This window comes from Haemorhous mexicanus, chromosome 1 (genome assembly GCF_027477595.1).
Source record: "Haemorhous mexicanus isolate bHaeMex1 chromosome 1, bHaeMex1.pri, whole genome shotgun sequence".
Classification (NCBI taxonomy): domain Eukaryota; kingdom Metazoa; phylum Chordata; class Aves; order Passeriformes; family Fringillidae; genus Haemorhous; species Haemorhous mexicanus.
The window spans coordinates 138,476,325-138,504,314 of NC_082341.1; the positions used below are offsets into that span (position 1 = coordinate 138,476,325).

Genomic DNA, 27,990 nt, shown 5'->3' on the forward strand with positions numbered 1-27,990 from the left:
TGGCTTTCCCCTGTTTTTCCTACAGAGAGGCAGTAGATTTGATGGGTATTACCTGAAACCATCCTGCAATGGTTTCATTATCACTGGCTGTTGAGAACATTGCAATGTCATCAAATATCCAACCTTTGCCACAGAAACTATAGATTTCCAAGGAGCAGTTGAAGAACAGAACTGTGAGAAAGTGCTGACATATATTAACATTATTGAAAAAAAGGATACAGGGTAGTTAAAATGGATTTCTAAGTCTGGGACTGGAATTAAGTACAAATTGAGTGTCCTTGTAATTATTTTGGGGAAAGACATATTTTTGTAGTATGGAAGTAAAACAAAGTTTTAGAGAAATCATAGCAATGGTAGGTTAAACACATTATAAAGGTAATGTATGCTTACAAATAATAAGTCTTTAGATAGATTTGCTTTCAATTTAAAGGGAATCATGCTTATTTTTATCTGTGGAACATTTAAGTCTGTCTCCTGAGTAAGACTATGCCATGACACCTACAAAGACAAAGACTTTCAGAATCTAATGTTATGTAATGAAAACTAATTGTAGCTTATCTATTACCACGAATTCAGTTGTAGTGTGAAAACAGTAGTCAAAAATCATTCCAAATTGTGTTTATTTTAATAGAAGTTTGTAGTCAGAATTGACAGTATGAGAGACTGAAAATTATGAGAAGGGAGATATGGTTAGAAATGGGTTGGAAAAGGCAAAGTGATGATAGGGCGGGGTGGGGGGGGTGGTTGCCTTCTCAGGATCTGTAATATTTCCTATCGAATGTGTAACTATAGTGCATTAATATTTTGAAGCATTATTATTTTGTCTTTTACCCCCTTATAAAATTACCATGAACTTTAGTCAGAGAAGCAAAACAATAAAAGCTCTCTCTTCTTAATTTAATCTCTTGAAACTTTTGAAAAAGTTATGCAATCTCCATGGTTTAATTTGAATTAGAGAGTTTATGATACTGAGAATATTTACAATTTCTTCTGTTATTTTCCACCATTGTCTCTACTGTCCTTGACTTTGGATAAGAGTAAGATTTTTCCTACTTACTGTTTTTACCTGTTGCATTTTTTTATATAGTGTATATCACTTATAATCTATATTATGTAATTGCAGATTTAAATGCATTGTTTCAGTCTTTCCTGTATTTTCTTTCTGTATTTTTGAGTAAAAATGTCAGCATACATCCACTATATAGATCCTATTTTGTGTGTATAGGTTTATGCTTTAAGGTAAAAAACTATTACTAAGAGAGAACAACTTCATTAAAAAGTTCAGAAGTGTGGGACAGGCTCTGTATCTAGTTGTGGCTTAATGCTTTTGGAGAATATTAAGTAATACTGATTTTATTCACATCTCAATGTGGTAAAATGGCCTTTTTGTCCAAATCTTCTGCTAACAAATATTGGTACTCTTAGCTTTTCTATCTGCTCTTGTATATATGTATCCTTAGCATTGCAGAGTTAGAATGGTGTCAGGGGATATCTTCCCTGAGAGTTAAATGTATTATATCAGTCTTCAGGTCTAATCTCATCCAGATTAATGACATACAATTATGGAACATACAGACTCTATGGAGCATTTCTGTCTTAGGGTCTCTTCCATGTTTTAAGATGATGCTTACTTGATTGTGCTATTGCAGATTGTACTTTATGAAGTGTCCAGAAATGAGTATTTACAAATCTGAGCTTCTGTTTGCAGTGAAAGATCTTTGGGTTTTGGGAAAAGATAAAAACAAAATTAAGAAAACTTTTGAGGGAATAAAAACCCTACCCAGTAATTAACTTATGTCTCTCTGTCCTCTGCTGCTGTAAGAATTTTAGTTGAGTGTATTTGCCATGTAAACATTTTTTGAACACTGAGTTTCTAAATACTTCTCTTCAATGGGTGGTATTACTTACAATGAACAGTTCTATGTCAAAGCATGATAAAAGAGATGGTATTATTTTGGGCAGGTTTCAGACTTAAAGTTTTTGTTACCTTTTTATGTTTATTTATTGAGATTTTCATTTATTTCTAAATCTTTATATAATAGCCCTATACATACTACTCTCATACATTGAGATGAACAATTGGTGCAAATAAATGCTAGTTCCACAAAAAGCCAATAACTACAAATGGAGACTGACTATTGACATGATGTAAATTTAAAAGAATTGGTGACATCGTTTTATTCTTGCATTTATATGTATTTCTATCAAAAATATTATTTTGTAGATTAAAAGCTACAGAAACAGAGAATTTTCAAACTATTGTTTGAGATTTGTGTCTTGGGCATCTTAAGCAAGAGAAAAAGTGATTCACATAAGTCGTACTGTTTTTACATTAATCAGTCTGTTAGTGCTTTCTTCTTCACATCATTATTTGAAAGAAGTTGGTGCATTACCATGCTACAATTTCTACTAATTCTTTAATATTTCCAAAATAAATACAGACATATTATAATCCATTTATCTCAACAGATGAGGTAGCAGTTGATCAGGTATCCACAGTAGGACGGCAACAACTATCTTTTTTTCCCCCTCTGGCTTCTATTAGAAATATTCTTCTAATATGTTTGATAAGTAAAAATCTAAAACTGAAAAATATTTGTAATTAAGAATGATTTTTGATTGCCACTTTGATATGTAAATACTTTTTTTCATGACAAATATGTTGCATGAGGACTTCTAAAAAGTCTATTTTAAAAAAATATTGGTATATGTGACTGATATGCATGCAAATACTGGTAATTTGATTCTAAAATATTCAAAGAGAGTTTCCTTGCTGTTCAGTAGTCTTTGTCTGGCATTACTGGAATACCTTGCATTATCTTACCAGACATGTTCCATCCATTATTTATTTGGATATAATGTGATTCAATACTTTGAAAACTTATAGAGAATGATTTCTCTTACTGCAGTACATGTCTCAAAGCTACTCATTCTTATGGATATTAAAAAATAAACCAAGGATAGTGGGGTCTTGGTAGAGACTTTCTAATAGCTGGTTTTGCTATAGTAGAAATACTCACTTCAGGGCTATACATAAGTAGTATCAAATGTTTTCAGAACATTTTGGATACTTTTAGCTGTCTTTTGGTGGTGCTAATAATGATTTATTTATTTATTTAACACTTAGAGCAATGATAACTACATAATATTAGTGTGAGTGTAACAGGACACAGAGAAGTAGACCTTTCTATTTGCTAATTTGTATTTCTTTCAATGGATTCTTCGTACTTGCCCAGTTAAAAAAAGATTTATACTCCATTATTGTTTTTTTAACATGCAAAGACGTTGCAACCTTTGTCGAAACTGGCAGCTGCTATGATTTCACTCTACATATCTCATATATAGCTCTAATGCATGTTCATTCTGTAAGCAAATTGAATTGCCTAAAAATGCATTCTAATTATGTATGTTTCAAGCTGCTTGGTTTTGCAACAATTTTGATGTCTTGGCATTTGATAGTAGATTAAAATATAATCTAACACTATAATATAAAATTGTTGAAGTATAGAAGAAAATGGTTATCAGATAAAACTTGGTTTTGTCTTTAATTTTGTTTTACTGATTTATGTTGCTTATTCTAATTTTGCATTTTTTCAATGGGATCTTGGTATTGACTGTAAAATGGTGATAAAATTACAGATATTTTTGTGGTGTGCGAACTTTCTAGACTTCATCTAGTATCTTCAGCATTAATAATTTATGAGCAGTGTTTTGTGACTTATTAGAAAGCTGCATGTTGAAACTAGACCCAGTTTATAGATTTTTTTTTTTCCATTTCTGATGGCTTTTGGGAGACAACATTTGTTCTGCTAGCAACAGTGGCTTCACAGTTCTTTTTAATTGTTATTACTTTCCAAGATGAATTCCTCCCATTCTTTTGCTGCAAATAGATTTTCAGTCATAGCATGGCACTGTCCCTCAGATGTTTTCCATGTCTAAAATGGCAGTGTGTTTTTGAATGTGAAGTAATAACGTAAGTAATGAGACAGTTGCTTTGGCATTTGACTTGCATGCATTTGTAGTAACTTAGACTTGTGGGGGATGAGACCAACATTGGTTCTGAAAAAGTATCCTGAGCTGACCATGAGAGTTAATAGCTGTACATTCTCTTTTCACACGTTCTGTATTTTGGTCTTAATAATTTTGCTTTTGGCAGAGCATTGCAATAATGCAGTCCTTTCCAGAGTGTGTTATGTGGATTCTGAAATGTCTGAGCTTGTACATACATTTGCAAAAAAAAAAAAAAAATTCTGTTTTGAGTATCTGAAGTTTGGTTCAGCATAAATGACAATAATTTAATAATTGAAAATCTAACCATAGAAATCCCTTGAACATTAAACTGAGTTTTCAATACTTGAAAGAGAAAAATTATATTTGCATTCAAGTAGATAATATTCAAAAAATTGAACAGTCATGAACAAAAGTATTTATGCTAGTTAACATACCTTTTACTATCCAGCTTTTTCTTCAGCATCATTACAGGGATTGACTTTGCTGTCAATTATAACTTTTATTATTTCCTCAGCTTCTATACTAACTCTGTCTTTACTGTTCTTTTCCAACAACAGTAGTTTAACCACTTCTTTCTCAGCTTTCTTTTTTTCTTCTAGTGTCTTTTTTTTTTTTTTTTCTCCACTTACTAACTCTGCTCTGCAGACTTCTCTCTAAAACAATTTTTGGCCCTTTCCCTCAGTGTCAGTTTTAACCTTCTGAATACATCCTCTCACGCCCATCTCCTTTGTCTATGTCTGTACATTACACGATGTGATCACAGAAGAAGCGGAATCCTCAAGGAGAACAAACTCAGGTCTGTCTCTTCTACTGCTTTTCTCTGTGTTATTTTTTTCATTTTACCTTTTCTATAGATTTTATCACAGTTCACCTCACATACTTTTCCCTCTCTTCCCCCTCAATAAATGGCAAAATATTGTCAAGCTTTAGGAATTTTAGTGTAAGACACTTATGTAATTTCTATTACCTATAAACTGTGAACTCTGTAAAAGTCATGAAAGGTAGCTGATGACAAGTAGGCTATACCTTAAGACTTTAAACTGATTTGAATTCTGTCACATCAGTTCTTATTTCCCATCTCAAATAATCTGAAAATTAGCCTTTAAAGTTCCAGCTAAGACATGAAAACAATCTATAATTTGTTTTATCTATGCATTTGAGAATTGCTACAAAAACCACAGAAGCTCGTCTATAACTAGTTCTTTTTGACTCTGGGAGGATATAATTTCAAAACTGAATAATTTTAGTAAGTTAAATTTCATGCACTGGAATTCCAAACTTAGTGTTTGAATAAAACCTGTTTCGAATAAAACCTGTCTCAATTAGAAGTAGAGTTTTTAGTGAACAAAAGCTCTTTTTTCTGCCAAAAAGTGCAAATCCAAAAGTTATGATAGTATGAGAGCAAGAAGTCAGAACACTGAAGGAGTCCTCACTTAGCTGCATTGTTTATGAGGCTTTTATTTCATATTGTACATTACTTATGGTTTCTTTCATGACAAATTTTAAGCTGCCATTTTATTGAATTTTCCATGTACTTTTTATCACTGGCAGAAAACTAATATTTATCAGGGCATCCTGGCTCTGAAAATGCAGTATTTGTTCACATTTCGCTGCTTGTTCTGTTGTGGTATGTAGAACAACAGCAAAATTCCCCATATTTAATTAAATTAAATTCAGCTATAAAATTCTAGTTTTCCCATTACAGTTTAAAAGCTTTAATTAATTTCCTGTTTCTCTGCTATTGTCCCAGCAAATTAGAGAAGCCACTTGGATGCTATTTAGGTTAGCAAATCTGAAGAAGTTTTGGGGTACATTGACTGGCCCATTAAATTTAGGTGATATTTAGTGAAACATTTTTGTCTTTTCTCTATTATGACTGGCTCCTTCAGAGCTCAGTTTTACCTTTCATACTGCCCTTGTCCCAATTAGAGTCATAGATTATTTTTACAGAATCTTGCAGATGTTATTTGCTGTGGTTTTCATGCTAAACAAATCTTAAGATAGAAATTGTTAAAATTACAGGGTAAAAAAAGTTGAAGATGGGGAGGGAAGACAACTGGCAGGCTTTTCTGAAATTGCTCTTTTGTAAATCACTGCTATTAGGAATCAATAAATTATGCTGTAGAAAGACTGAGTTTACTTACCTTGTGCTTATGATTCACTGCCAGTTCCTGTGCAGTGATTCTGCACCTCTTTTATTACAAAAATGAACTTAGAAGATTGGGTGACCTATTTCCTATCTGTTCATAATAAAAGCTGTAGGCCTTTTTATTCAAAAACTTCCCTCTGGGTTATTGATTGAATCCCTATATTAAATCAGAATGTGGAATCAGTCCATATCTCTCTCAGTGCTGGAAGAAATCAGACCATAAAATGGTCAGAAAAAAGCATGTATTTTCATCACCAGTGTTTCTTGAACATATATAATACTCTGTATTATCAAATCTTTTGACACTGCAATTCTGCAAAACACTACTTAGCTCACAGTGTTAAGTAAATGTATTAGGCACTGATGAATTTTATTGTCTAGCACACAAATGCAAAAGCATGATCAGCTCTGCAGTTGCAATAGTTGTTATTGCTGCTCTTAAACTCAGGAGAAAATTGTTGTGAGTATAGTAACATTTTTTCAGATGCACATTTGAAACAGGTCCTCTTCCATGTTTGCCTTAGTAACAAATTAGGTTACACGTTTCAGTACAAGGCACTTGGAGCACAGCTAAAGAGCCAGGGTTTCATTTCAAAGGCAAATGTTAGAACAAAGTGTTTCCCATTGGTTTAGAATTTGCTTTAAGAAGTGTGAATCTAGGCTTATCAATTTACAGGTTTTCTTAGGAAATGGTTTTCACATAGTTTAATTATCATGTTTTATTTTTCATGCTATCAAACATTCATGCATTCCAGAGGATTAGCTATTGATTTGAGGTGTTATTAGACCAAGAAGTCTTGTGAAAGCTAAATATCTGAATATGTTACAATTGTATTGATAGAAAAATGCTGCAATTTCCACTCTCTGGATATTATAATCTATAATTGTAAAGAAAAATTTTTTCCTTGGAAAAACCTAGATTTTCTTATTGAAAAGTTTTATGAAAATGTGTGCAAAGCTTTTGCTGTATTTCAAGCACAAAACAAGTTCAGAAAGATAAAAAGCAAAAGTATTTTAATATAAATTTTATAATCTGACAGCAGTAGAGCTTGATAGCATCCTTAATGATTAAACCCTGTTTTTCTTAGGTGAAGGAGGAGCTTTGAGATCCAGGGCTTTCACAAATCTGCTTTGAGATGCAGGGTTTTCATACTTTTCAAATTAATGTGTTTCATAGGTTTAAATGTGAAAACTGTTTATAATGTCTTCACTAAGAATATTTCCATTCAGGAGAAGTGAAAGTGAGCCCTTGTCTGCCCAAGAGCCTTAGTGAGAAGCAGACACCTTTATTTTCATCTCTAAGATGGGTGAGACCAACCATTTATCATTGTGGCAAAAATTACTGGCAGTTGCACATAATACTTACTGTGTTCTTCAAACATGTGAAATACAGAGAACAGTCTTTAGAATTCCAGCAATTGATCTAGCTGACTCAAGTAACTGCACAAAAAATGATCATCAAAACATTCCAAAGTGGATCCATGCCAGTACAAAGGCAGCCCGTGCACATACAACAGAAATAGTGCTGAGTGAGTAATTCTAGGATGAGAAGGGGTGGCATAGTGATGCCCAGGCATTCTAGACTTTCTAACATGAATGGAAGTTAGGAGATAGTGGGGACTGTTCCATTTCTAAAGGGCCATGAAAGGCATGGGAATAAATATTGAAGTCCTTCTTTTGCAACCTCTGGCATAAAACTGTCATGTTAAGAGCACACAAAGGCTTGATTAGAGTTTTTGTTAACATTCAGAGTGAAATTCAAATAGACAAGGGCTTTGAAATACCTTTTCTTTGGTGCTTTATTATGAAGTTTCTTTGTAATCACATGATTGATGGAAATGAAGCCTACAAAAACTAACAAACCCTACAAGGATGAGTGACCAAATTGAAAAACCTCATAGACCTGGACAGTGGAGAGCCAAACAGTGAAAGGGTGTGGCAAATTTACTGTAGGAGAAAACAAGGACAAAAAAATGGTACAGTTCAGAGTGCTTAAGAAATCAGCTGCAGTAGAAGACAAGAAACACAGGTCTTTTAATTCATTCTTATCTTACAGAACTGTGAGAGGTTTTTCAAGTCTTCTAAAAGTGAATCTACTGTGATATACTTACCCTTTATAAACAGACACCCCTCTGCTTTTGAGTTATTATTACAGTCAGTCTTCTGTGACACACTTTCCTTTATAGAACAGGATGATGCCCTGTTCTGTTTCCATTTTCCTTATGCTGAAAAAACATTTCTGGATAGGATTTGTAACATTTTAGAACAAATATGATTAAATTACTTGTGCATCTCTGAATACTTCCGTGATATTTAGTTTGACAGGCTTATTTAAAATCTGATGCCTTAGACTGTGAAAGAGACATTTAAAGCATCTAAATGTATTTGGTCAACAAAACCCAAAGGGTAAACTCCAAATTCAGTCTAATTTTGTAAACTCTGAATTCAATCTAGTGGTACTTAGCATAGTAATAGATGCATCATAATGGATGGCTGGGCAACTCTTTGTCCTTATTTTTTATTTGGTTTAGAATTAAATCCAGAAGCAAAAGACTTCCGAAGTAGCCATCTGTACTAAACCACAAAAAGAAAGGTTGATGATCAGTCTGCTGAGGCTAAAACAGTGAATACATCAGGTTATGTAATTTAGAATGACAGCGTAGTTTTACAAAATGTTTGGTAGCTTAATTTGTAACTATTCTGAGTTCTAAATGCAGGTGATCATTTTCTGTTCTTTGGTTAAATCTTTGAACATCTTTCTAGTTATTGAGATGCTAATGAATATGTTTTACATTCTTCGATGGCTGAGGAATCTCTATTAATACCTGTTAGCTTTTCTGAGAGCAGAAGTACAATTATTACCAAATGTTTATGCCTATGATTGGAAGTGGCTGTATCAGAATGTGAAATTCTCTGTGGTTATGCTGTGGAGTGTACCAGTGGTGGGAACTCGGAGAAGCATGCTTGGCAAGCAGGATATTGGAAAGCTTTATAATAAGCCTGCTCAGGTTTTCCTGAAAACAATGAAGAGCTCATAGTGTGGCTGATCTAAGTGGATTTTATGAGTACAGAACATAAGGGCCTACTGGCCACTCAGATATTTTTCTTTTACACTTTCAAAATATTATTTAATGTCATTTTTAAAGGGAGGATGTGCCAGAATTCTTGGGAGAAGCAAAATGGGATGTTTTAACTAACATTTGACTTACTACTTCTTTCTTCCATGCTTTTTCCACGTAGACCTCAGTATTTTATAAAAGCCACCAAAATGTGTGTACACCTTTGTATGAGGCACAGAATAACATCGCCAGCTACCCTGCAAAAATCACTGTGGAAAAGGATCTAAGCAGCATAAAAAAAGGGCTAGCCATAGCCCTAATCATCACTTTAATAAATATGCAAAATAGAACTTTCCAACTTGCTTAAAAAGATCTTAGTCCTTTACCATCTGCACTGATCTGTACCTAATGATGGAGACCTTAGCTGGCCCTGTCAGCTTATAAACCCAGGATTGTAGAGATTCTTTAACTTCCCTGTTTAGATTACCACACCATTTTATTCAGTTCATTTACTAAACAGTGCCATGTATTCTGAAAATAATCCAAAAAAACATTGTTAACATGCTTTTAGCATTGTGATAAAAATTTATTTAAGTGGGAAGAAATGTTCCTCGGGTTTTAGTCTTTCTTTAGTGTGTCAAGCTTGAAACCAACAAGAAAAAACCCAAAATAAAAAAGCCATCAAACAATCCTCAAATAGAAAACAGGAATGTGAAGCCATGTTCCCTGCTAGGAAGCTGGCTGGCTGAAATAGTCTTCTTTTGAGCATGCCCTTTTAAGGGAAATAAGTTACATTTAAACAGTAATATTAAGTATCAGGAATATATAAGTTAAATTGAAGAACCCTTCAACAACCATTAATTATTTTTTCTTTTCATTCAGACTGTGATGTGGATCACAGACTCGGAAAGAACTTTTTTGGTGCAGCAGTGCTTTTTTTTATATTTGCCACAGATCAGACAAAAAGGCCTGGAGTGAAGTTCAGTAACCATTTATATCACAGCAACTGATGCTCTGCTAGACCTGTACCAGTTAGGCAGTTTTGTTTTTCACACTGTTGAAAGCCAGAATGGTAAAATTTAGAGCTAATTCCTTAGAGATAGACTCAGAATTTAATAACTCAGCAAACAGGAGGAAATATTATCCTTTGAGTACAAGACTTTTAACTGGCAAGTTTTGATGTTCAAAGCAAATACTTCCACATTTTATGATTTACTTTTAGGAGACAATCTTCTTTCCTTTGCCTGATTGTATAATAGGGCTATGAGGATGGAGCAGAGGCTTGAGTAGAAGCCATGCAAGGAGTGACTGAGGTGACTTGGTCTATTCAGCCTGGAGGAGACTGAGGGAAGACCTTGTGGAAGTCTGCAACTTCCTTGTGAGGGGAAGAGGAGAGGCAGATGCTGATTTCTCTTTGTGGTGCCCAGTAACAGGACCCGAGGGAATGGCCTGAAGTTGTGTCAGGAGAGGTTTAGGTTGGATATTAGGAAAAAGGTTCCTCAGCCAGAGGGTGGTTGGGCACTGGAGCAGCTCCCCATGGGTGACAGCACCAAGCCTTCCTGAGTTCAAGAAATCTTTGGGCAATACTCTCAGGCACATGGTGAAACTCTTGGGGCTGTCCTGTGAAGGGCCAGGAGTTGGATTCAATGATCCTTATGGGTCCCTTGCAGCTCAGAGTACTCTGTGATTTTTCTAGAGAAATCTCTAGTAAGAAATTCAGCTAACGTATTTTGAAGTACTTACTCAAAGTTAGGACACTACATGTATATTCAATTTTAAAAATAAAATATTATTTAATAATTTGGACTACTTTGAGAAATCAAATTCTATTTTCAATAAAACACATAAGTAGAGGAGGTAATTTATCCACTGTAGAAATAGAATTCATAGTCATATTGCTGATATTAAGTGTCTGCAAATATGAAAAATTGAAGGATAAAACCTTTTATGTCATTGTCACATCTTATGCCTAAACTCAGAAACGAACAAGAACTTCCATATCTGTCTCTTGCAGTGACATGCATATCCTCCAGCATTGGAAGCTGCATTTTTTTTCATTCAAAGCAAGGAGGTCAAGATTTTTTTAGACCTGTGGTCAGTGTATGCAAATATCAGTGAATGAGAAGAAAAAGATCAAGACAGAACCAGGATCTAACCTTAATTTTGGATCAGTCACCTGTGAGAGAATTGAGCAACCCCGGGAAGCCCAGCACCTCCCAGCTGTAACCTTAAGGCTGCACAGTCAGGTTGCCCCTTATCTCCACCAGGAAGCCAGCAAGTTTGAGTAGTTGTTCAATGCTGCCATCAGTAATTTTTGAGCAATTGTTCAATATTGCTATCAGTATCCATTACTAGGGAGAAATCTGCTATCCTGCTTCTTCTGTGGAACTGTTATTCTATTCTCTCATCTGTTCCAAAAAACTTGGAGTCCCTGCTCCATGAGACTTCTTGGTGTGACATGGGTGAAGTCTGATGGGGCCCTGGCACCCCCAGGTATCCATCAGAACAGCAAAGCTCATTAAATTAAGGCATTTCCAAGAAAATCAAGGCCATTTTAGATCAGTTTTAGTTCTTGACAAGTCTGCTCTTGAATGAGGCTCTCTTATTCTTTTCTACTCATTATATCTTCCAGATACATATTTAAGATTGTTAGATATGTCTCAGATATTTTAGGACCAGTTAGAAAAAACAAGAAGTAAGACCATGGGAGCATGGCTGTGTCTACTATTAAATAAAATGTCAGTGGTCAATATAATAGCAATGTCTGCTGTGATGGTAGAAGAAGGTTTTGAGAGAGAATATTTTAGCATTTCAATCTCTCTATATCTATAGTTAATTTCTATATTTCATCCATCTACTTAAATATATCTTTATTCTGATCAAGCAGAAAACATACAGCTATTTTCTGTAATGTGCAGAAATATCTCCTTCATGAAAGCATTGATTTATTTTCTCCAAAGTACATTGCTCTGAAAAAAATTGGTTCTTGAATTGAGAACATTACACCACAGAATACAATATATGCTTTTCACTTTGTAAATTAAGGTTAAATTAAGTAATGTAGAAAAATAATGACTAATGTGATGATACTGCTCATATATAGAAAAATATCAGATCAAGATATTTAGGAATGACTGGTGACTTTGCCTTCTCATATTTTTCAGTTTGAGACATTTTAAAATAATCTCATAGTGATTTATGGGCTTTCAACAGTTTCAAGACATTAAGGCTCCTTAGAGCTTTTTTGTTTTGAATACATTACAAACAAAAGCATTCATTACTGTAATATCACCATCCTGAACCTGCTCTGAATTCCTTTAGAGGTGATGAATAGGTCCATAGCTGCAGTGAAGATCTTTGCTGCCGTGATGTTAATATTGTTTTATTTGGTAAACGGATAATATCAATTTTGTTCTGCTGCTTCCACCCAAAGTAAGATCTTTCTCAATTCAATCTTCAGTCCTTTCTAGTACTTTTTCAGGCAGCTCTCCACAATACAAACAAAACCTCAGTTTGAAGAGTCAGATCCACTGTGTTGAGCCTTCTACCAAAAATCTAAAGAATATATCTATTTTAGAGATTTGTCGCAGCACTTCAATTACACTTTTAAAATTCAAGAATCTAGTAAACTTTTGTGTTTGCTAATACTATGATATTAATTTCTACGGTCTGGTTTTAAAATATTTTTTTAATATACTTTGTATATCTAGAACAAGAATGAGTGAAAGTCTGACAGGTTTCAAACTTCTATATTTTGACTATGTATATATTTAAAAATACATGTTTGAAAGACACTTTTACATAAGGCTGAATGGACTTCTAGGCATCTTAAAACTTATTACCCTATAATATTTCTATATTAAGATAGTATTTAGGTAAAGTAAAAATTTCTTTTCACAATTCATATGGACCAACCTAGAAATGTCATCATTCTCTCTGAGCTCAAGCTCATGGGTGTTTTAATGACTCAATTCACTTTCCTCTATTGTGCATTATGTTGGATCAGTGCTCTTGCTATCAAATTGCTTTCTGCTTTAGAAAGTAAGGCAACGATAAAAGACATTGTATGTGTAGATTTTATGTTAGTTACAGCAATTTAAAGCTAAAAGAAAAATAAAAATATTTCAGTTGAAGAAAAAGGTTGAAGGCAAAATAATCTATCATTCTCTGCTATTTTCCTAGCACTGTCCACAGCCCACATAGATAGCAAGGCCAGAGTGCCCAAAAGGCCAACTCAGAAGAACACAAAAAGCCTTATTTAAAAATGGCATAGAGTGTGGGGCAGGAAAGGTCAGGGAATGGGAGAAGTTCCAAGAACTGATTCAATAGCCACTGATTGCTGAAAGTGTAGGCTTATGACCTGCCATATCTCTTTCCCATTAATTTACCTAATAGTTCCACTAGAAATTGCCAGCAGAACGATAATCTTGATCCCACACATGATAGGAAACCAGATCATATTGAAGTGTAGCATATTATTTATGGTCTCTGTAGGAACACATTTTTCCTTCTTATGATTCTACCTTGCTTGAGTATGATTTCTCTCTGAATTTGACTTCACATTCTGCTTTGATACCCATCTCAAAAATGATATTTCCTTAAAATACAACAACTCTTGTTTTCTTCCCAGTCTGTGTACTGTAAATTAGATAACAATTTTTTGAGCTATCCTCAATAAACAAAAACTGGAAAAATATTTAGTTCTAGTAATACATATTATTTTTGGTGTGTAGCCTGGGGGCTGTTGCTCAATATTAATGGGATTGTTTTAATTGAATTTAATATAGTTTTGACAAGGAAACAGAGCCTATTTCAAAGTTAATGTATTTCTAATTAAAGTAATTTTCATTTGACTTGAAATTCTTTCATATTATTTACCAAAACTGGATTTCAGATTATTTATGGACTGCCAAATTATTTGATAGGGATCCAATATATTTTCATTTCTTTGTGACAGATGAATGCCCTGAGCCATTTACAACCTTTGATATGTATTCAGAGTTGGCATCAGTCAGCTGAGTTTTTGTGCATGAACTGGGATTCTGAGTATTGATTGTAGTGTCTTTTGTTCTTCATAATTTTTAACTCTAAGACCAGTTACAGTAATATCATTATTAAACCTTTGAACCTGTAGAAGCTATGAGAATTGATTAAACCAATGAAGATTTAAAGTAATTGCCAAAACCCATTCTGATACATTCAATTTTTGTGGCTGAACCATTAGACTGTATCTTGTGTGTGCCCTGCATAAAACCTACAGCACAAGCACATTTTTTTTACTTCTTTTTTTGTGTCATCCTGATTAAGGAAACTGGAAAGTGACTCTACCTGACACCTGCCTTGCTCTCTTTTTCTTGAGTGTGTTAATGATTCTGGAAGTGCACAAAATATCCATGGGTTCCCTTCAGTAAATGTTCAATAACAGTACACAAATGTGTGCACTAGCATGCAGTGAATATGCCTCTAGATTTATAGCACCATACTTGGTTGGTTGACTAAATTTTTCATGTTATATTAATTTGGTGAGTTTTGTTAATGTTTTCCTTTTTAATGCATTTTATATTACTTTTATTATTATTTCTGCATTTTTTTTCTCTCCCCTTCTTTTTGCTTTACATATTGCTTTCATTTGTTTGTAGAAGAAAAGAAAACAGATCCAGAGAATGGGGATACAGGTAGGGTGATTTATTAAAAATATTTTTGTGTTTTTCCCTTAAATTCTTTGATCTGTTATGTTTGAGAAAATATGTAGCAAAGAGTTGGAGTTCAATTTTAAAGTATTTTACAGATTTCAAAATAGACACTTGGAAATGGAACCTAAGAAAGGACTTTCCCGAATTTATTTCCTTTGCTATTTTAAGGGTGTCAAATAAGAAATGGTGAGAAATGGCAAGAAAGAGACCAGAATCAGCTAAATGCAGATATCATACACTTTAAGACCTCTGTTCTGTCCTCCCCTCTGCAGACAGAACATGCTCACCTGCACACACTTTTCTGGTGTAGTAGAGGTTTCTGTTTTCCAAAATATTAGCCTTATCAGACTTTAGTCCCCTCATCATGAGTTTTTCCCCCCATGCCTTAGTGGCTGTGCCTCCCAAATTTTCTATCCCCTTTGTTCATATGTTTTCAAAACTAAATCTGTTCTAATATTATAAGGGAAACTTCACTCTTCCTCCATACCAGATTCTCTTTAACTCTTTGTGCCACAGAAGCCTCACTGTACAGCAAACTCCTCTCCAAACTCAGATCCTGCAATAGGATCTCCATCACCAGCATCGCTAGGAACTAGAATGGTTTAATAAGTCCCACTGGAGAAGACCATGAAAGAAAGAATGAAAGAGCAGAAGTCCCAGCTGGTTTTATTTTGATTTTTAACCAGATAGGTTTGCCTTAGGCTGAGCTGGATGATAAGGCCAGTTTGTTGTCCCTTTTATCTCTGGTGTGGATCACAGGCTATCAGCTGAAGAATCTTATCCTAGACAGTAGCCAGTATTTGACCTGAAGAGCAAATAACAGTCTTTAGCTCTAGGCTGAATTCAATGATTGCTTATCTCCTTGTAAAACTGTGACTCGGTGAGCAGCTCAGGGTTTAGGAATAGTTAGATATTAACCAAATCACTGATTACAGCTCTTCACTTTAGTGGTGAGTAGCTGAATCTTACCTTGTTTCATCTTAACTTATTTCAAGTTAAAACATGAAAATAATGGTTTTTATTTGAAGGTGAAGCAGTGATTTTAGTGCTTGTCCTGAGTCCTGTTGTAGGAATGGAATTATACAGCCACCCCCTAGACCATGGCAGGAGTTATGTGGATCTTACCTTGACAGGGCTTATCCCTAGCTTCTTTCAATAAAAGAATCAAGCAGAGTTTCTTTTTCTACTATGTTTAATAGGCAATAGTAGTTATAGTTCAAGCTGGGTGCTTCTTATTTGGGGCCCTGCCTGTTTCTTGTTACTGGATTTCATAGTCTCTATAGGTGTCTTCATTTTCTGATTGCACTCCTGCTCCTACAATCCTGTTTGCAGCATCTGGGATCTTCTGATTTACTCCCACAGCCTCCAGGCACCCTTTTGTCTGTGTCTTGAGAAATTCCCCTACTTTTGTTACAAAATATCCTGTAGCCAAAGTAGAAATTATAGTTCATTGTCTAGTGGTTACATTTCCATAGATAAAAACAAGCATCACATTCATGTGGCCCAAGGTTTAATTTACTGTAGTCGCTGGAGCTCAGCTCTGGCACAGCAGTCTCACTGCAGTCCTTGTGGATCTGAGAGATTACAGGGCTGCACTACACAGTGCTTCTGTGCTAACTCTGGCATTTCAGGAGTCTTTGCTCTAAAGTTATATTACTTTTCCTCAGCACCTTCTCTTCTGAAAATATGGGGAATAGCTGGTAATGAGTCAGCAGTCTCTGTCACCCAGGAATTGCCTTGTGCCACGAAAACCTCACTGAACTAACCTTCAGGCCATGGCTTTTTAATGCAGACAGTTCAAAATAACCAAAACTCCAGAATGTTGCCTACAGCGCAATGCCCCCAGTTATGTCTGGTGAGCAGCACCAGGCTTTGTTCTTCCCTTCAGTCTTAATTTTTGGTGTTCATATGGCTGTGTCTCATTGGAGGCACAACTGCTGTTTATAAGCAAAATTCTGGAAGGATGTTCATGAAGAAAGGAACTCATTTTACCTGGCCCAAATTTGGTTGCATACACTTTGATACATTGTGGCAGGACTTCAGTATATCAGAAGCAGCTTTAACTTTTCTAGTGGCAGTCTTTATAGTCCTGAAAATGTGTTGTACTGGGCTCCAGCTCAGGATCTAATAACACAAGAGCTCAGTCAGCCCTTGTCATTCAGGTGTGTGAAAGCTTATGCTCCTACATTTTAACCACTGTTGATAACTAATGGTTAGATTCAGGTTAGTTCTGGTTTGTTGCCACATGCTCCATGAACAGCCCCTGCCTGCAGTGGAGTCCTAAGGGTAGGACAAATGTTCTGCTTTGGTTACCAAACTCATGTCAAAAGCTGAAGCTTTAATGCACCCAGATGGTTACTGAGCTCTCTAGAAGTATTTTCCTCTCCTGATAAACCCTCCTGACAAACGTAGGTGTGAGCTAGGCAGAGGTTTGCCAGCAGAAGTGGAGGTGATGACAGCCCTGCATTCCCAGCACTCAGTGGGACACGCTTTCATGCCGCGGGAATGGGAAGTTCCATGACACTCTCCAGCCTTTCCTGCTGCCATGCAGGTCCCAGCTGCATCTGGCTGCAGTTCCAGTGAGCTCAGCCCTGGGCACACAGTGACCCTGCACTCTCTGCGTGCCAGTTCCATGCACAGCAGAACCAGAGCTTTCTGCAGCTTTATGAACTGTCCACTGCCCTCGGGTTTTCCTCTTTTTGCTCATAACTGAATTCACTCACTTGTTAAAGACAGTTTCAAAAACGCAAAGGAAGTTAGATTTTCATTTAAGAAGATTTTATGGGAATTGAATAATTTTTTTTCAATATTTTTCTGTCTTGTTTTTCTCTTGAGAAAAAATAAGCTTCAAATTTTGTTTGTTTTGCTGCTGAGGACTCACACCAAGGCCTTATATCTTATGCTTCCCTTTTGAATGGCATATTTTGTACATAGCATAGGCATTTGGATTTGTGGAAATCTAACTTTCATTTTGCCAACTGATCGTAGATAAGAATTAATATTTTCTCAAGTAATTGTGAAGTTTCTAATTTATGCTCAGGAATTGTTATTTCTTCACTTGCTCTTTCCTGAAATTTGGCAGAATGTCTGGAGACAAAAAAAAAAAAGCCATAATTTCATAATAAAACATAAGAGAAATTGAAAAAATGTCCCTTTTTGTGAACAATGTCTCCTTTCTTACATTATTGAAAAATGACAAGAAGATTTTGATTTCAGCAAAGGATGATTTCTTTGAGAGGAGGCTGGAGTATTTTACTTCAAAAAAAGTATGTGTTACTTCAGCCAATGAAAAAGGAAAATATTTTGCAGTTTAACTTTTTGTTTCAAGAGAAAAAAAAAAGAGCTTTTAAAACTAGATGCTAAAAAATTCACTTCATCTTAATGATAAATTGATAAACACTGCTATGGGTTATATAAGGGTTGAGGAAAATTATGATAGGAAAAATAAACTGTATTTTATTTTAGAAATTTTCATCTGCTTCTCTCTTTTTTTTATTTATTTCTCCCTATTAAAAACATTTATTCTTTCTCATTAATTTTTCTTCATTTTAATTTCTCTTAGAATTTTTGAAGTCTTTTCTTTCATGTTGTTGTACGGTATAAAGATAGAGACTTAGAATACAAAAACTAGAAGCCAAAGTGCTTATAGAGAACAGAACAGCTTAGTGTTTTTCATTCCCTCTTCCTTTTACTTCCTCTCCTTCCAGATTTCCTATGAAGTGCCACATCATCTACCTGGCAGCTCTCATAGTATGTGCTACTACCCCTATTGTTCTCAAGAAAGAAAACACAAAGCTGAGAGGCCCAGGTTTTGTGCCAAGCCCCACTTTGCTGTTAGATCATGACTTTCAACTGAGGTTTAGAGTTTAAACCAGGTTTCTGTAGTACACTGGCATCTAATATTCCCATCTCAGTTCCATAAATGCAGTCCATATTGCTCAATACTTACAATATGCAGAAACTTCTGTTTATGATTAGTAGGATTCTGAAATTTTTTATCCTGGAAAACTTTTGCATTGAAATTATGGATATTTTAAGACAAATGTCATTAAAAATGAATGCTTTTTAGCATTCAGTGGATAATGATTTATTCTTGACTTATACCAGGTTAAAGTGGAAAAGAATCATACTTATGTGTGTATGATAGCTAATTATATTTTGTTTGGAAATCTTTTCTGAGCTGTTGTTTTCCTCTCATATTTCTATTTCTCAGTCTTCCACCTCAGCTTTGGCACTTCCTTATTATTTGACATTGTAAATGGTGGTACAATACCAGTTTGTTGAAAGCAGTACTGCCTGAGTCACGAGTGAGACCCCATCCCTGACTAAAGCTAATCACAAATGTTATCCAAGATGAGTGAATCTTGGAACTGTTCTTGAAGCTGTTTCATTAGAATGTAATACAGTGGTGCCACTGGGTGGCTCTTTAAGATTCCTTTAGTCGTTCTTTGAATTTTTTGAGCATACTAAGAATATATTCAAACAGTAAATGGAAGGTCTGCTAGTCCTTGGCTGTTACTTGATTATTAATTTGATATGTCAGACTACGATAAATGCAGAACAAGAATCTCTACCCAAAATAAGCAGGTTATCTTTGCATTCCTCCTTATTAAATAAAATACTCAATTTTTCTTGAATATTCTTAAAATAGTAAAATTATATTCTGTGGAAACAGTGTGTTTCATTTATATTGAGTTTTTTTCACAAAGTTGGCTTCATTTGAATTGTGTAGATAATGCAACACTTATTAAGATTCTGCTGAAATACTTATCTGCTATTTTCCTCCTGTTACAACTTTTTGGTTTTCTGCAAAATCATAATTCAGGAACTAAAATCACATACAAGGAACTTTAGTAAATCAATTTTCATCTCTTTCTGTTAAAACTTCCATGAGCATAATTTTAACCTTGAAAATGATGACTGCTTGTATATTTATTTTCTTTTTTTCCTTCTGTTTTTAACTTAACAGGTGCACTGGATGTAGAAGAAAGGAATCGCCAAATGAAAATGAGCAAGTACAAACAGGTAGCAGGATCAGATTCCAGGCTGGAACAAGATTATCATTCTAAGGCAAGGGAGTTTTGTTTTGAAAAGCATCAAAATATGCTAAACTGAAATATCCAACATCCTGTTAGAAAGTAATAGATGAGTGCCAGGTTGTTTCTTCAGTAAAATTTTCTTATGTGTCTATAATAAAATTTTGGAAATGTGCAGCAAAACTCTTAACGCACAGTGTTCTTGATTATTAAAATTTAAGAAGGATAAGTTAAAGCAAATGAAAGAAGCAATGTAATTTTCTGTCAGAATGAACAATAGTGCCATGATTTAAAAACGCAGAGAAGGAAAAAAGATGTTTATTGCGTGACAGATGGCATGAGAGCTATTGAAACTTGTTCATGGCTTTCATATAGTTGAACAGAGAGTTTTCTTGATCTGTTGAAAACTGGAAGATGCAGTGTTGCTTAGTTTAATAGTGGCTTTTTAGTGCTTGGAAAAGTATTTTATACACTAGCAAAAGCTTTTACCCCAGCTGTGGCTGATTGCCAAGAATCTGAATATCTACATAGTAGTATAACCTTAAATATATTATCCAAAATTTCCTGCTATCTGGAACAGGGTCATGTCATATAGAGTATGTTAATTAAAGTAATCAAGATATTTTCAATTTAAATTTCTATTATGCAAAAATAATTTAGTGTCCTCTAAAAGACTTCATTAATTGAGGTCACGTTTTAAGTGGAAAACACGAGACTTCTGACCTATAAAATTTGGTTGAGGAAAAGATATCTGGTTTAGACATTTATTTCCATGTTGTTTTTCCTTGCTCCCAGGATTGGCAAAGCTACTGTAAAATGAGACATTCAGTATTTGAATGCAAATAAACCATCAAATTTATTAATTATTAATTATTAACTATTATTTTAATTAATTATTTGTTTGCAGATAATTTAGACTAATACACTTCATGAAATTACTTTCTAGAATATACATTTCAGTGGGGGAAAATAGAAGTGCTTTAGCAAAGTCCATTTCCAAATGGAAAGCCCTACTAATGAAAATAGATTTGACAAAAGCAAGACCATGAAAATGGCTTAAGATACTTTAAAACTCTGTAGATGTGCTGCATGGTTATTTGGGTATTTTGCAAATGTAGTTTTAACTGCACAAGGCATAGGAATGTTTATAACATGTAAGAGGGACTTGGATACTGTTGTGTTTAGCTGTGTTTTTATTTTGACACTTCTGGAAAGCCTTTCTATATTGTTGGCTTTGAAAGGTGCTGCCTTTGAGAGATGAGCAAAATACTGTGAGTGGACCTTATCGTAAGTGTTGTGATTGTATGTACCACAAAAATATGACTTTATGTATTGTATGTACAACCAGGCTTAATCTGCTGATTTTCCTGCTCCCTCAATGCTTAACTGAAATTTAAGTCAGAAGTAAGACTGGTGCAGATTAAATTGGTTCTCATGTAAAGGAGTGAGATAGAACAAGACTACCTAAGGAAGTATTTACTACCCTTGTTTTTCCATTTCACCTACACCATACTACTGGGCATCACTCTACATCTTTTATCTTTTTAATTAAAGTTTTGCCTTCAGTATCACTGGAATGTATTAAAGAGGAAAATTATAAATGGAATTATTTGATGAATATGGTGGTTTATTTATTGCACACATCAATCAATGTCTCCAGAAATAAACAGTTAATTTATTTTTCTGCTTAAGTGTAGTTTCAGTACTTGAAAGTGAGTTATTTATTCTATCAATGAACCTGTGGAACTAGACACTGAATATTCACATATATGTAGTAATTCAACATGCATTCTTAAAATTGTGTAGTTTCAAAGCCATGTGAGAACCATAAATCTCATAAGCCATATGAGATTTCTGTCTTCACCTTTTTACTACCACTGCTTCAATTCCTCTTAATTAACTTCCTATATTATCTAGCGACAGAAAACAAGTAAGTAAAATTTATCTACCTGGTTTCTACAAAAATTCTTTAGAAATCATGAACTGAAACATGTATGTCGAGTGCTGACTGTAATGTTCTGTACAGTGACTTTGGTTTCTTTTAGACTTCTCATCTGGCACAAGCAGGCACTTATGAGTGCCATGCCTGAGAAAAATATCATTAAGTAGGCATTAAACCACATTCAGAAAAGCCAGCACATGAAATTCTTTTTTATTTCCTTCTTTAAATGGAAGTCAACAGGTCAACAGAATCTTTATGTCCCTCTTGATTACTTTAACTTAAGAAAAAATATCCAATATCTTTCTTGCTGAGAAGGCAAAAGCTATAAAAATAGAAGTTCTGTTAAATATTGAAATATTAAAATAGGCACCCTGTGTTGTATCTCTCTAGCTTTGTTCTACCTCTGGAAGCCAGTACTAGAGGCTTTAGAGGAAGGTACATATCCTTCTGTGGTGCGTAGTCATACATTAAGAAGTTTGTGGGAAAAGTTTAATTCCAGATCTCAGTGTTCTTAGAAGCTGCTGAAATATGAAATTGATTCCCCTTATATTTTTTCATCAGGATTGATAAAGATTGTATTTCTATTATTCTTATACATGCCTCATTATTTTTGGAACAATAATTATTCTGCTTCCATAATATTTTGTATTCATTAGTTTAGTAGAGAGCTAAAGATATTTCCTTGAATAACTTCCTTCAGAAGCTGCTGAAGTGTTGTTTCAGGACAGACATATGGAAAGCAAGTAATATATTGACTTTCATATAAATATTTACAGCTAAGCAGATGAGAGAAAAACATCGTAGGCACTAAGGATGAGGTAAATAAATTTTTGGTATTGGAACAACTATTTATTTCTGCTTATTGGGTATTAGTAAACTTGCACTAAATAGAATATATACTAAAGTCTGAATTGCAGTGCTGGTAGATGCTGACATAACGGAAAACCTGAATTGTGGAAATAAAGAAAAAATGCTCAGTAGCACAAGAGTGTTCCACCAGAGGCAAATTTAGCCATTTACCATACTGTGCCTCTGCAACCCCAGCCTGATTTGTGTAACTTCCCTCCAGAATCTTGTGATTAGTTTATTGTTTAGCATAGGAGCTAAGCTTCCCAGTTCTAAATTGTTAAGCAAGATCTACTCTGAAGAGGGGAGGGCAAGATGGGAGCTGAGAGAGCCACATGCGGGACTCACACAGTTCACATTTTGTAGAGCTGGCTTTTGGAGTGACTTCCCAAACTACCTCATCAAACCTCCCTGAACGTCTCTGCCTTGCTTTCTGCTTTTTACTCCCACCATTCTGGCAAACAAATTGGTAGTGCTGTGTTTGGTGAGCAGCATCTTCCTCTGGCCATTCCCACCAGTGCTCAGATACAGGAATTCCTGTTGACAGATTGAGGATGGAGGATGTGAGAAATCCTGTCATCCCTCTCTCCTTGCCCCAGGACTAGAACATGCACAGTGGATCAGCTGAGGAGAGTTAAAAAGCTTTAGTGTTACTAAGTGAAAAAGAGAGAAGATACTTCAGGTATAAAGAGCCCTAGAAATGTTTGCAATCAGTGTGAAATGAAGAGAGAATTCCATTTACTAGGGCTAATGTTAGCCACTAGAGAGAAGTCTGGTCACTGATGTCAAACTAAAGGGAGCTGGATTTATGTAGGAGTTGCAGCAGTGAAAAACTATGGCTTTCTTTAGGAACAAAGGTAAAACTGAGACTGACAACTACCTGACACACATTTAAACCCCTTTGTATCTTGAGACTTGTTTTATTTGTTTTATTAGGAAAAAAATAATGACCTACAAAAAGGCAGAGAAATCCGGTTACATAATATAGCAATTAGTAATAGTCAGTAATGTAGTAATTAGCAAGAGTCTGTTAGCCCAACAAGGAATAAATTTGGGATAAAAGAGGCAAAAGAGCAGATAAAAACTTGATATTTTTTGCTGAACAAGCTTATTTAACCAAAAATAGAAAAGACTACATCAAATACAGAATAATACAGAACATCAAAGAGGATTTCCTAACTCCACCTTTAATGATTCATATTGATTATAAGACTGAATCTTGCTGCATCATCAGATATATGTAAAGCTGCATTTCCTGATAATCAATAAGCACAATTCAAGTTTTACATACAAGCATAATTCTCTGTGTTTGGTGTAGGAGAATGGTACAATCAGGCACACAAGCATGCTAGTTTGTGATTTTCTGGCCTGATAACACGACCAAGACAAATCAAACTCTGGAAGAGTCAAGCATGTGTTTAGCTTTTTGAGTGGTGTAGATCCAGCATGCAGACACAGAACAGCTGCAGCTCTTCAGAATGAGGCACTTTGATTCAGTGAATCAAGTACAACCCTAGGGGATTTCTGTGTGAGAAAATGTGAAAAAGGTAAGATCTGGAGGTGGAAGAGGCTGAATTTGAACGCCTCAGAAGCAGATCTTAATTGTAAGGTCTTGTAAAGTGCAAAAGCACTGCCAAGAGTTGCCTTTTCTGTCTGAAACCTGCAGTAAGTAGTTTTGCCATGTGTACAGCTACATGCAGAATCCTTTGACCTTTGCTGTCAATGGAAAGATTTCATATAATGGTGTTTTGGGAATCCCTTTGTCTCCTCATTTAAAATCAAAGCAGAGCAGTACAAAGAGCAGCAAAGAGTGCTGTCAGAAGCACTTGCCACCTTTCTTCTTGAAATGCTTGTGGAGAAGGGAGTTAAATAAACATTCAACTAAAGGGTTGTTGGGAACTTTGATATTTGGCTGCATATAACCTGTATTTGATTTATATTGGTTTTATATTGACAACTGTTTCAGAGTTCTTAGAGGATCATTAGATGCCCAGTAATATGATAATTTATAATAATTATGAATATACTTCTTTGATCTATAATTGTTTCTTACAGCTGATGCTATTAAGGATGTAACTAGAAATATTCAAAATACTAAATACAAAATGGAGGCTATTTAGATATCCATATGCCCTCAAAGCAGTTATTAAATTGTTTTGTATATACTTCTTTTTAATACACCAGTTTAAATTTTAAAATTTTAAGTATCTGAATAAAACATGGAGAAACAAAATAATTCTAAAGGAGCTGTGCTGGAGAATAGTTAAGAAAGCAAAGACTAACGCAGATAAGACCACACACAAATATTCAGTGCAGCAAATTTCTGTAGGATGGCCATAGAGCTAAGGGCCTTGCCAGCAGAATTTGGTAGGCTTACACAGGGAATGGCACTGTGTGGTTCCCTGCACCTTCCCATTGCCCACCCCCACACCACCAAGCTCTTGTCTTCAGAAAATAAACCAAACACCAATTAGACCAACTGAGAACTTCCCAGGTGAGGAAACATTCTACTCATTGCCTGTTCCATGGCTTTTATGCTTTCCTATGGACTAATGAGTATTGTTCTTTGGGCCAGAAACTTGGCAGCTCTGCCAGCTGGTCTGGAAGGACAGGTCCTGTCACTGACAACAGCCTGTGGGTGCTCAGGTCATCTAATCCATCACTCGTGTGTGTGTGTGATCTGTAATGAATTTTGCTGGTCAGTGGCAGAGAGTCTCTCTGGCCCATAGTGCTGGTAGCATTTATATTTTCAATCAAGTATTTTATTGTATTTTTAATATAATTTTTTTGAATTGCTGAAATGGAAGTTCTGGTTCCTATGAGTACAGGATTTAAAGCTCAATTTAAGTTTAAGACTTAAAAATATATCTAGATGAAACAGATTCAGAATTCTAGAATTGAACTCTATATGCATGGTAATGTAGAAAATACCTCTTCTTTAATTTCTATTTTTATCAAACTGTATTTTGCTGATGTGTTAGAATTCATTTAGTGACTTTGAGTATAGATATGGGTTGCTGTGACTTCTAGTATTCTTCAGAAAAAGGTGTGCAAACTCTTAGAAAGTATTTCTGTTGCTGTCATTTTTCTTTTTCATTAAGTTCAAGCACTATTTTAATTTTTTTGACTTTGATAATTTTTCAATTTATTTTTTTAATCTTGAGTATCCATGTCTCTGTCTGAAATTTAGGGTATTTTTAAATGTAATACTGTGATTAACAAAAATACTGCATTCACATATGATGATTGAGGCTGAAATTCAAACATCTGAAAGGAGACTGATGCTGGCTGTCTTTAGCTGTCAACAGGTATTTTCTGTTGTCACGTTTTCTTAGATTTTGTGTAAGCTTCTATTGGTAATCATGTTTAGAAAGAAGAAGTTAAATACATTATAGAGTGTTATTGAAGTACTTTATAACTTTACAATGAATCTCAAAGAGAAAAAATGACCCCAAAGTTAAAAAAGCCAACCCATCATTTTATTTTGGCTCTGAATTTTCATTAGTTATAGGGGTCTACTAGGGAAAAAAAAGGGCTTTTCTATTGCAGAGAATTGGGTTTCCATTAAAAAAAGCACAAATTCTAACTGTAACACAGTCCTGTATTTTATAGTGATGAGTTAAATATTCTTTTGCAAAGAGCAAGTATTTTCAAGAAAAAAAAGTTTTAGTAAGCACATATATATATCTAATATACAGCAAAATTCATATCAAAAGCATTCTGTAAAAGCCAGGTTCAATTGAGCATTGTAACCATTCCATTAATAATCACATTTTAAACTCACCTGGGAGATGTTTAGATCAACTTCCATCCAGAGCAATCACTGCAATCTATCTTAAATCCTTTTATCTTTTTTATAATAGAATGTATTTTCCTTTCTGAATGGCTTTGTATGGACAAGTGAATTGCTCAACTGTCAGTCTTTTGGTTCAGAGCCACTGTCATTTAACAGTAAACTCAGTTATTTCTGTGTACAATTTTTATCTGAATTTAAGCTGTAAAGTTCCAAGATGCTATTGAACTAAGTGGTAATTAGTGTGCAAAATACTGTTACTATGCTTGAATTAATTATTTAAGTTGTTCTGAAACTGATTTTATGCTGATAATATGTGAGAAAATCTACAGAAAAAAAAGAAAAAAATTAACTGGGAAATATGTATTTAATATCTGGGTGCCAAGGTGTGGGATCCAAATATGGAGAACATGTGAAGTTAATTGAATTGCTGCAACAATCAGGGAACTCTGAGAAATTGGAATAATAATCTGTGATAACATTTATCACACCAGTGTGTTCTACTTAATTCTGTGCCATGCAAATATGTACAAAAAAGTCGTTATTCACATTTGAAATACAAAAGAGCAGTGGCTCCATGATGGAGAGAGGTTTGCTAGATCAATCTGCTAGATGCTGACCTTGAAAAATCAAGGAAATTGTGGCACACACTTAAGAGGGAGAGACCTGAAATCTCAGTGCAGGGCTTGCACGAAGCCTGCTTAAATGTGTAGGATTCAAAGTGAACCATAGAATCATAGAATGGCCTGAGTTGGAAAGGACCCTAAAGGTCATCTGCTTCCTATCCCCCTGCTTTGGGCAGGGACACCTTCCACTAGACCAGGCTGCTCAAAGCTCCACCAGTCATGTCTTGATCATTTTCACATATAGGGCATCCACAATTTCTCTGGGCTACCTGTTCCAGTGCCTCACCACCCTCACAGTAAAGAATTTCTTCCTAATATCTTATCCATTCTTTCAGTTTAAAGCCATTACCCCTCACTCTATCACTACAGGCTCTTGTAGAAAAATCCTTCTCTATAATTTTTCGCTGAAGGCTTCTGTAAGGTCTTCCTGGAGCCTTCTCTTCTCCAAACTGAAGAAGCAGGACCTTTGTCTGCTCCACAGAGGGTGGCTCAGAAGGGACAGAACACTCAGCTTTGCAGGCAGGAATGCTGGCTGCCCCCTCACCTCACACCCCTCCTGCCCTGCCCAGCTCCAGGATGTGCTCCTGGGACAGCAGCCCCTGGAGAGCTGCTCCTGTGGTTTAGCTGAGCACACCTTAGAGGAAGGATTTGCCCAGAGTTTATTGTTATAATTTGTAACTCTGGCTATATTAGTGTTTTAGTGGTGTGGATGTTTTATTCACATCTGGGAATGTGAATTTATTAAATAGGTTGATTTTCTTTGATAGCAACCCCAAAACTATCAATGAAAATTCAACCAGCTCATCAACTTTTTTTCCAAGCAATAGGTTTGTGG

At 35.1% G+C, this 27,990-nt stretch overlaps 1 protein-coding gene across 1 annotated transcript in view; it reads left to right on the forward strand.

The window, feature by feature from the left end:
• Positions 1–27,990, forward strand: part of RIMS2 (regulating synaptic membrane exocytosis 2) — a 446,152-nt gene that overhangs the window by 336,309 nt on the left and 81,853 nt on the right. The window contains exon 21 of the mRNA XM_059865145.1: positions 19,882–19,982. Within this exon, the coding sequence (XP_059721128.1) occupies positions 19,882–19,982 (101 nt within the window). The remainder of the gene's footprint in view (positions 1–19,881; positions 19,983–27,990) is intronic.